Source organism: Neltuma alba, unplaced genomic scaffold, assembly GCF_004799145.2.
Source record: "Neltuma alba isolate B1F8T4 unplaced genomic scaffold, ASM479914v2 tig00001640_pilon, whole genome shotgun sequence".
Lineage (NCBI taxonomy): Eukaryota > Viridiplantae > Streptophyta > Magnoliopsida > Fabales > Fabaceae > Neltuma > Neltuma alba.
Window position 1 is genome coordinate 95,395 of NW_021632547.1, and position 10,829 is coordinate 106,223.

The window sequence follows — 10,829 nt, forward strand, 5'->3', positions numbered from 1 at the left end:
GGTTTGCATGGCATAATAAGGTATGGCTGAGAGAACTGATTTGGCAAGTATAATCCTTCCTGCAAGGGAGAGTGTATGACCTTTCCAAGCAGAGAGCTTTTGTTGAGTTTTCTCCATGATATATGCATATGTGTCTTTAGTAACTCTTGAGTGGAGAAGCGGGACGCCCAGGTATTTGCCAAGTTCATCTGTTTTGTTATAGCCCAAGTGAGCACAAATACGGTCAGAGTCTCTCTTTTGCACGTTCTTGGAGAAGAAAATGCGAGTTTTGGCTTGACTAATGGAGTGACCTAATACAACACAGAAATCATTCAGTACCTTTTTTATCAAATCAACTTGGCTAGGAGATGTGGAACTAAAAAGGATGAGGTCGTCTGCAAAAAATAGATGGGAAAGAGGGGGGCCCTCTTTTCCCATCTTAATGGTCTCCCATTTACCGGTGGTAACCTCTGTTCTGATTAGCTGAGACAACCGCTCCATGCAAAGCACAAAGATGTAAGGTGACAAAGGGTCCCCTTGACGGATTCCTCGAGAGGGGTGGAATGATTCTGATGGCGAGCCATTCTAGAGGACTTGCATTGTGGGAGATGAGATACAGTGCATAATGATCCTAGTTATATTTGCTGGGATTCTTGCGTCTCTAAGTGTTTCTTCAATGAATTCCCGTTTAATCTTGTCAAAGGCTTTTTCTAGATCTACCTTGATGGCCATCCATCCTTTCTTTCCAGTTTTGCGTCTCATGGAATGTATGACTTCTTGTGCAATAATGATGCTGTCAGTGATGTTCCTTCCCTGAATAAAGCTAGACTGGTAGGGAAGAATAAGCTCTGGCATGAGGGCCTTGAGATGGCTGGCTATGATTTTTGTGAGCATCTTGTAGACAACTGTGCAGAGGCTAATGGGTTTGAAATCCTTGAGTTTGCGTGGTCTATCAGCCTTGGGGATCAAAGTGATGAGAGTTTTGTTATGCACAGGGTCTATGATTCCACCCTCAAAGACTTGTTTAACCATTCCACATAAGGAAGCGCCTACCACATCCTAGTGAAGCTGATAGAAAAGAGCATGAATACCATCTACTCCTGGTGCCTTTAGAGGTTTCATATCGAAGAGGGCTCTTTTTAGTTCCTCTGTTATTATAGAGTCAGATAAGGTCAGCCAAGAAGAGTCAAGGAGGACAGGAAACATACCTTGGTGGTGATAGGCCCTACGCGGCTCGGCATTGGTTGAGTATAAAGAATGGAAAAATTACTTTGCCATAAGGAGCAGATTTTGTTCATTTGATTCCCTCGTTCTATCCTCCTTTTGGAGGCAAGTGATTCTATTTTTGCGATTTCGAATACGCGCCTTAGTGTGGTAGAAGGCAGTGTTACGGTCCCCCAGAGTTATCCATTCACTTCTGGATTTTTGGAGCCAAAGGAGCTCCTCTTGTAGGCACACATCCTCATAATCTATGCATAAGGAATGATCTAGCTCTAGGAGGTAGGAGGATGGAGTTTGGTCTGCCAAGGCCTTTTGAATCTAGGGGTGGAAATAGGCCAGGCCGCCTGTCAAGGGCCTGTGGCCTGGCCTGGCCTGGCCTATTTCCATATAAGAACAGGCTTAGGCTTCTTTAAAAGCCTGTTTATCTTATCAAGCCAGGCTCAGGCTCTCTAAGAAGCCTATTAGGCCTGTCAGGCGGCCTGAGCCTGTTAGTATTTTTTTAAGGTTATAATGGTAAATCTGATATAACCTATGTGAGCCACTCAATTTTAACCTAGGCGCCGCACTTCTCATCCCATCTCCGCATTCGCTTCGTCTTCTTCTCGAGTCACTCAACACTTCATGCAGAAGCAAAGCCTTCGGCCTTCATTCAATCACAGCCTTCGCCCTTCACCGTCAGGTCGCACTTCGCCTTTCAACTCGCTGCTCCGTCTCCGACTTCTATCCAGGTATTTTGAAGAGATGTTCTTATATATATATAGAGAGAGAGAGAGAGAGAGTCGTGAGCCTGTATATATGACCACCTTTCCCCCTTTTTTAATCATTACTTTAGAGAAATATCAATGAACATACATTTAATCAAAGGATAATCGTGGTTAATCATTTGTAAACTGCTAACATTATTATGCTTTAGAAAAAGATTGATGAATGTATATTTAATAACCTGGAAAGAAGATAAAGAAGAGCTGTGTTTGTAGAGGATGATCGAGATTGAAGGCCCTATATATTCATGAGGAGTAAAATTCAAAGTACTTCGGCTAGAGACAAAGGAGATTAGTTATTTTATTATTAGTGTTTATTATTAGTGTTTGTTTCAGGAATAAAACAAAGAAACCGACTTGTTCAATTTGATTTTGTGATTAATTTCACTCAATTTGTACAGTTTGATTCTTATTATTGTTATGCAACTATTACAGTTTTGGATTAATTTTAAGAAAGAAATTGTAATATAAATTTGATTTCTTTTGCTGAAGGTGTTCAAACAAGAAGAAGAGATTGTATTGAAGATTTGATGCTTTACGGTTTGAAGATTTGTTGTAATTGTAACAAGAAAAAATTGTGTTGATTTGAATATTTCATTTTTATGTTCAAATTTTAGATAATTATTGTAATTTTGGATTTATTTATGTATGTTTAAAATTTGTTAAAAATACAGGCTTCTTAACAGGCTTCAGGCCAGGCCAGGCTTGGTTACAGGCTAGGCTTAGGCTGAACAATAAGCCTATCACAGGCCACAGGCCAGGCTCAGGCTAATAGACCTCAATACAGGCCGAGCCTGTTAAGCGTGGAGCCTGGCCTGGCCTGGCTTGTTCCCACCCCTATTTGAATCCTAGAGATGTGGGCTCTGAGTCATCTCTTCTTCCTTCCAATCTGATTGAAGACTTCTTGGTTCTAGTGGGATGCAGCTAAGGAGAAGTTGGAGATATTCTCCGAGAGGGTAAGCCTAGAGTCCCAGTTATCCTGAACTAATTTGGGGAAGGTATGGTGGGTTTCCCAAGTAGTGAGGAATTTGAAATCTTTAGGCTTTTTGTTTGCAAATATGGGGGCACCAAAATTTATCCAGAGGGGCCTGTGGTCTGAACTGATTTGCGGTAGGTGTTGAACTGTGGAGTTGGGAAAACAATGCATCCAGTGGGTGTTGGAGAGTGCTCTGTCTAGGCGAGCTAAAGTGAGCTCACATCTCCAAGTGTAGAATGGGCCTACATAGCCCAAGTCAATGAGCTCATTAGACTGAATAAAGGAATGGAAAAGGCGACATCCTCGTCTTCGTTCACTGGCGCCTCCTTTCCGTTCACCTGAGCTTAAAGTGGCATTGAAATCGCTAGCAAGTAACCAAGGTTCATTGGAATCAGGCGCAATACTGGAGAGGTCACTCCATAGATTAACTCTCCATTGGGGTTTTGGGCTAGCATAAATTGCTGTAAAGAGAAAGCTTTGTCTTTGGTTAATCAGATTGACACAGCAGTGGATGAATTGTTGATGGTTTTTGAGTACTTTGATCTTTGTCAAACTGGACCAAAGAACCCAAATGCCTCCTGAAAATCCATTTGCTTCCACTTTGTGAGAGCGATACATGCCAATTTTCTTTATTACTCTGTCCTCCTTGAGACCAGAGATTCTGGGTTCCACTAGGACTACTAGATCAGGTTTATAATCCATTAGAAAAGATTTGAGCACTGCGTGGAATTTGTTGGTTGCAGTGCCCTAGCAGTTCCAAACAAAAGATGACATAAATAGAAAAGACAAGAGGGTTGACGGAGTCTTAGCACTCCATATTCAGTTGTCCATCCCCTTCTTCATCGTCAACAGTGTTCTCTTCTGCGTGGATTTAAGTCTTTCTTTTTGCTATACACAAGTAATTTTATATTAAAGGTAATTTTGTTGGAGGTAGTGTCAAGTACTAAATATGAATACTTCTCCTAATAAAGATTTGAATTTTGGATCATCAAGTTGTGCGAAACCGTTCTTTTCTATTAAACCTAATCTTCATTAGTTGGGATTTAGGTCTAATGAGATAAGAGGCTAATAAATTAGGCTCTCATGATATTGTTACTTTTATCCTATTTGATTAGATATTTCATATACTATTACAATTACATTCAAGTCACTTATCATTAAGGTATTCAACTTGTCCCGTCCTGATCTTAGTTAGTTCGGGACAAGACAGGACAGAAAGAGTATTTTTTTTAGAAAAATTATTTATTAATAATTATTATTAGATGATTCAATTCATTTATTATTATTAATAATAATTATTATTTTTATATTGATTTTCAGCTCTTAAGTTGCAGTGTTATCTTAACAAAATCTCCTTCCTCAATAAAATAATTCATAAAACTACTATATAATGTTTCTTTTATGGTTTTTTTAGTATTGTTTTTATATTGTTTTATACTATATAATTGAGTTTTCGACATAATATTTTTTATAATATTTTTATCTTTAGAAGCCTAATAAAAAATAAATCTTATAACATAAAAAAAAATCATACAAAAAATTATATTTTTTTTTTAAAAAAAGGAAATGAGATATCCCATTCTTGTCTTGACTTCATCTTGTTGGGATTGAGACAGAACTGGGACAGGACAGGATATGAGACAAAAATCCCATCCAGCTCCTGTTCACGAGGATAAACCTATCCTGATCTCATCTCGTCTTGTCTTGTAAATAATCCTACTTATGAAGAGAAAACTAAATTTAGGGGCTTATTTGTGATTAATTGTTTTATCAAGACCCATTTATAACTCTTCCCTTTCCCTTACCGTTGTCACCATCCAAAATATCAAACCTCTATCAACGTGTGAATCTTACCCAAACAGGGGTGCTCCGACAACTCTCCTATGGCGGGAGCTACGGGCAGAGCCCTTATCACTCTCTCTCTAAACTCCAACCTTTCACCCTTCGTACGCTTATCTCATGGCCACACCATTCCATTTCTCAATCTGTCTGCAAGACGCTGCAGGGTTTTGCTAGGGTTTAGACACCTCTGTTCTGTCACCTCCACCGCTACGGCCACCGTTTCCGACACGACGGAGTCCATTGATCCTGACCAAATCAAGCACTCAATTCTTCTTGAGAGACTCAGATTCAGGAACCTTAAGGACTCCACTAAAACCCCAGAAATTAAGAATTCAACGAGGTCAGTTTCTGTCTCTGAAAAGGGTCGTGAGAATGAGGGGAAGAAGTCAGAGAAGAAGAAGTTTGTAGGAAGTTTTGAGGAGTTGGGCCTCAGCGATGAGGTAATGGGAGCCGTGAAGGAGATGAATATTGAGGTTCCCACGGAGATTCAGTGTATCGGCATCCCTGCTGTCTTGGAAGAGAAGAGTGTCGTTTTGGGATCTCATACTGGTTCTGGCAAGACTCTTGCTTACATGCTTCCCCTTGTTCAGGTACTTGGTCGCTTGTAAAACCTGACCTGATGTTTGGATGGGGAGCTTGCTTTAGTTTAGGTGTGGTGTTAGTTTCATGGGAGTAATTTGCAATTTTGTGTATATACTTCGGTCATACTTCCACCATTTAGAATGCTACTGTTTAATTGCAAAATACGCGAGACTTGCTTTTATTGAGCAGTGCATTTTGTGTTCCTGATGTTGGTATTCTACAGCCATTTCTTGTGTTAATAGTTATATAGCTTTAATTAGTAACCATCCTATCTGGTTGTATATTAAGAGAAGCTGATCGACCCTGTTAATTTGTTCATATAGTTGCTTAGACGGGATGAACAATTGAATGGATTGCTTATGAAGCCCAGGCGTCCCCGAGCTGTTGTGCTATGCCCTACGAGGGAGTTGTCTGAGCAGGTACTTATGCAATTTATTCATTATTTAGGGATCACGTAGAGTTTTCTGGTTGCATGACTAAATTATTGTATGATTGGACGTATAGGTATTTCGAGTTGCAAAATCTATCAGCCACCATGCAAGAATAAGGTCTACTATGGTAAGTGGGGGTGGCCGTCTCAGGCCTCAGGAGGATTCATTAAATAACCCCATTGACCTGGTTGTTGGTACTCCGGGTAGAATTCTGCAGCATATTGAGGAAGGCAATATGGTATACGGTGATATCAAATACTTGGTAGGTTTCCAACCATATGATATTCTTCTTAATTTTTAATACCATTATTCAGTTGTTCTACATTTTTTAATCTGCTGTATTTCTAATAAGTGTTCTTTGAAAAACTATCTCAGTTCTCATTTTTCTTCATGTGGAAGCTCTTGCACTTACTGATGGTGGATTTATTTTGCAGGTATTGGATGAGGCAGACACAATGTTTGATCGAGGTTTTGGTCCTGATATTCGCAAGTTTATTGGCCCGCTAAAGCATCGTTCATTAAAACCTGATGGCCTAGGTTTTCAGACTATCCTGGTTACTGCTACCATGACAAAGGTATGCTAACTTACATCACCATTTTTTGTTACTTTGGAAAATTCCATTATATCTAAATGAAAGTGAATTTGTGCGGTACCACTATTGATGGTTAAGTTCCACAATTGACATTTGTGCGTCTTGCAGGCAGTGCAAAAGCTTGTTGATGAGGAATTTCAGGGCATTGTGCATCTACGAACATCAACACTACATAAAAAGATTGCTTCTGCTCGTCATGATTTTATTAAGCTGTCGGGTTCTGAAAACAAGCTGGAGGCATTACTGCAGGTATTTTTTTGCGTACCATCCATTTGCTTTGCACATGTGATCAAGTGGTTGGTTTCTGTGGCTCTATAGAGATCTAGTTGTATAAAGAATTCTGGCAACAAAAATGCTGTTTCTGTCTGTTTCTCTTCTTGCCACAAAACTTCATGACTTCGTTTGGAGGTATGACCTTAAATGAGTAGGGTGGGATGCTTGTTTTAAGCTATGGAGTTGTGGTATATATGGAAATTTCAAGTTTCAATTTTTTAATTGCTGCTGATTGTGAGTTTTACTTGACCAATCCTTTAACTTCTCTGTGAATGATATCTCTCATTTCTTGGTACTATAGGATGTCGTGCCAAAGTCATCCCAGTAATGCAGATTGGAAAGTTGCTTTAGGTGCTTGGTAATTAATGGTCATGATATTATGACACCGATGAAGCATAATAATATTCTATTATTAAAGTATAAATCCTTCTTATCTTACTCATCAGCCATGATGGGAGAGACAGAAGAAGAGAAGCAAGCTCAAACTGGCAAACTAATAGATGTCAACATCACCGAAGCAAAAATCAACATTCTCTTCCTCCGCCCCCCCTTTTTCTGCATTGCATGCCCAACATTTTGTTTTATTCTTACGCACGCATGCTTTGTTATGATGCCTACAGTGCATGCTCTTCATTGGTACTAATCTGTCGGTACCTTTGGCTTTCTTGATAAGATTATCTGTGGTTTAGACAATTTTTAATTCACTGGATATTTATCATATGTTGTTCGGTCATGTGTGTACAGGTTCTGGAGCCAAGCCTGGCAAAGGGGAATAGAGTGATGGTTTTCTGCAATACATTGGATTCTAGCCGTGCAGTGGATCATTTTCTCAGTGAAAATCAGATAGCTACTGTCAATTACCATGGAGAGGTACCAGCAGAGCAAAGGTCGGTGCTAATTTCACCCTATTTATCTATTTATTCCTTCCATTCTCTAATATGTTGCAGTCTCTGGAAGTTCTGCTGTCAAAGTGCTTAGATGAGTAATGTCATTTCGGAGATAACTGCATTGTTGACAGATATGACTGTCATCATCCAGTTCTGTTATGTTCTTTATATTGTTACTTGTGGCAATGGACTAGTTTCTAGTTTTTGTGTCAGTTTATTATTGATTGCTTCATTAATCTTTGATAGGTAAAAGCATAACCTCAGGTTAAGGACCCGATACAATTGTGCATGTCTGTAATAATCTTGTTTTGTAACTTGAAGACACCTGTCAATGCGGATGTTACATGTCTTGCCTGCTCAAAAGAGTTAATAGGATTTCATACAACTAAAATACTTCAATTTACACAAAAGTTTGACCAAAGAAAAATGATTTGACCTAAGGGAAATGTTTATCATGCACAGTATGTTACATCACTTCCCAAGTATGAAAACAACTTGCATAAGGGCCTGGTGAGGTTGAAATTCAATCATCTTATCATTATATATACACTTTGTTGCCTGTTTGTGATGTATCTTACAGTTCCTTTATTTGAAACTCAGGGTTGAAAACCTCAAGAAGTTTAAAAATGATGAAGATGATTGCCCTACATTAGTTTGCACAGACTTGGCTGCTAGGGGTCTGGATTTGGATGTCGATCATGTTATCATGTTTGATTTCCCCTTGAACTCTGTGAGTATCATCTGGGTTACCAGGATTTTCATTTTGCTCTACTCCCACTTCCCAACACCCAAAATAAATAAAGAAAAAAAAACCTCCCTCTATCAGTTTTGTACCAGTTACTGAGCATTACTATTCATCCTATTTCAGATTGATTACCTTCACCGCACTGGTAGGACAGCTCGTATGGGTGCAAAAGGTGCTGATTTTTATCATGCTTTTATCTATTTTAAGAATTCCCTGAAATTTAGTTCTATCTACAGTCTAAAATAAGTTAAAATATAGATAGAACCAGTAAACAATTGTTTGACCTATTGTTTCTGAATGATCTAGATATAGTTTTACTACAATTATTTATTGACTTCTTGTTGCTTATACATGGGCAGAGTACGGCATGAATTATTGTGTTATCATTACAAATATTCTGGATGCAAAACGCCATGCTGCTCCCTATATTCTAAGCTTTCAAATGCCCACTGAATCTGGCATTTTTACGGATAATTCCATTTCTTTTGTGGGAGTTCCAAATGTACAGTTTTATGAAGCCATAGATTTTCTATCAAATTTATATACAAACTGGCTTACAAAAATTATGATTGATGATTAGATCTTTAGCCTATGTTTTTGCAGAGTTTAAATAATATGGCTTATTTTATGTTATATATAGAAATAGAAAATCCTTTTTTTTTTTGGTGGGTTAATTTTTTCTTTTGACCAAATTTGGTGGGTTAAATTAAATATCCTCTTTTCTATGCAGGGAAGGTAACTAGCTTGGTTGCAAAAAGAGACTTAACCTTGGCCACTCGAATAGAAGAAGCAATAAGGAAGAATGAGAGCTTGGAGGCTATCAGTAAAGAAAGTGTTAGGAGGGAGATTGCTAGGACCCAAATAACTCAGCAGAAGGGGAAGAATAACAAATTGGTAAAGGTTTCCAAAGGGAAAAGCACTTCTACTGTCCGTGCCACTTCCAAAAAAGCATTGAAGAAGCCCACTGTATCAAAAGTATTAAAAAGTTCTTCTAGTGTTAACACTGGTTCGAGAAAAGTATCCAAACCATTAAAATCAGCAAAGGCAGGAGGGATTCAGGTTAAAAAATCTGTAAGATCTTCCAATGCAAGTAGCCTGAGAAAAGCTTCAGCAGGGAAAAAGCAAACAATTAAAAGAAAGAGTGCTGGCAAATCAACAAATTCTAAACTGAGTGTTGTTGGTTTTAGGGGGCGGAGTTCCTCAAACAAGAGGGAATCACAATTTTGAATTTGCATGTGATCATGCTGTACAAAACTATCAATTATGTACAAGTTTCTTTTTTAATCATATTTTTGCTCAATGCATCTTCTCCAAATCCATTTGGTTTTGCTATTTTATCTCTTTGTACTTCATGTTGTCGCCAAACTGACTTAAATTACTAGATTTATGATTTTATCCACGCTCAGCGTGCCACAGGGGGATGATAATATTGACCTATTCAAATCAATGACAATCATTTTAAAGATCATCTGGTCTTCAAGGAATGTGGCTGCACATCATGGCTACTTCCCTCACCCATCCTAACTGATTGGATAATGTCAGAGTCAACGTTTTCTTTTGAATCAGGTTTGCACATGGAGCTCAGAATCTTTTATGGATATATCTACGGTGATATCAACTTCGTTTCAGTAGAAAATTGTTCACTGCCGTATGATCATTCAGTTGGATTCTCAGACTCTGACCAGCATCTCTGAGGAAAAAAACGGATGTCACTTTGCACTTCTACTTGTCTTGCTTTTGGTCGGTTTTAAATATGTCAGTTCATTTTATCTCTGACTTATAGAATTTTTTTAAATTAGCCTTATAAATTGTGCATATTAGAAATGTTTCTATCAAGAGATAGTTCTAACATGAGAAACACTTATTGAGAAGATTTTAATCTTAACACTTATGGCAGATTTAGTTTTAATTTCAACGTGACTTAAAAATATTGAGTTGCGCAAAAAATATTTTTATCAAGAGACAATTCTAATATAAACGATTAACAGGGTAATTTTAAAAACTAATACATATTTCCTATAAATAATTAACTAAATTAATTTTTTAATCTTTATAAATTAATTATCTAGTTTTTATGTTCATGATTGGAGTAAATATTAAAAAATACCGTTGTTATTGAGGGAAAAAAAAACATAATATATAGAGCATATTTTAATACAAATTCTTTCTCACCTTCTTGAATGGTAAATGGTAAGTGCACATCCAACTAACTTCTATGCTTTTTTTTCATGTGCTCTCTCTCTCTCTCTCTCTCTCTCTAATCAAAGACCTAAATACGCCCAATATGAAGTTACTGGTGGCATGCCTTGTTGTTATATTTATTTCCAGGTAAGTAACAAAGGACGAGGAGTTTTGGGTTGAGTGACGATATTGCCCTCGGAATCATAAATAATGACACCTGAGAAGTCAGGGAGCTGGCACTTGCCACCCATCAGAATGTTCTTCTGCCAAACGGAAGGGGGAGCTGTTTCCCGCTGCTCTGTCTCTGACGATGTCGTCACAGTATTCACAGTTGCCACATTCTGAATTTCTATCACTG

General features: G+C 38.1%; 2 protein-coding genes across 2 annotated transcripts; one reads left to right on the plus strand and one right to left on the minus strand.

Moving 5' to 3' along the window:
* Nucleotides 1–2,871: 2,871 nt before the first annotated feature.
* Nucleotides 2,872–3,639, minus strand: LOC114760757 (uncharacterized). The gene has a single exon (XM_028950049.1). The coding sequence runs from the start codon at nt 3,637–3,639 to the stop codon at nt 2,872–2,874; it is 768 nt and encodes a 255-aa protein (XP_028805882.1).
* A 1,169-nt stretch (nt 3,640–4,808) lies between these two features.
* Nucleotides 4,809–9,625, plus strand: LOC114760692 (DEAD-box ATP-dependent RNA helicase 39-like). Its single transcript, XM_028949979.1, has 9 exons — nt 4,809–5,369; nt 5,685–5,780; nt 5,866–6,054; nt 6,227–6,367; nt 6,494–6,634; nt 7,403–7,545; nt 8,146–8,275; nt 8,414–8,462; nt 9,021–9,625. Exons 1-9 carry the CDS (start codon nt 4,821–4,823, stop codon nt 9,515–9,517), a joined length of 1,935 nt encoding a protein of 644 aa, XP_028805812.1. The 5' UTR covers nt 4,809–4,820; the 3' UTR covers nt 9,518–9,625.
* The last annotated feature ends 1,204 nt before the right edge of the window (nt 9,626–10,829 follow it).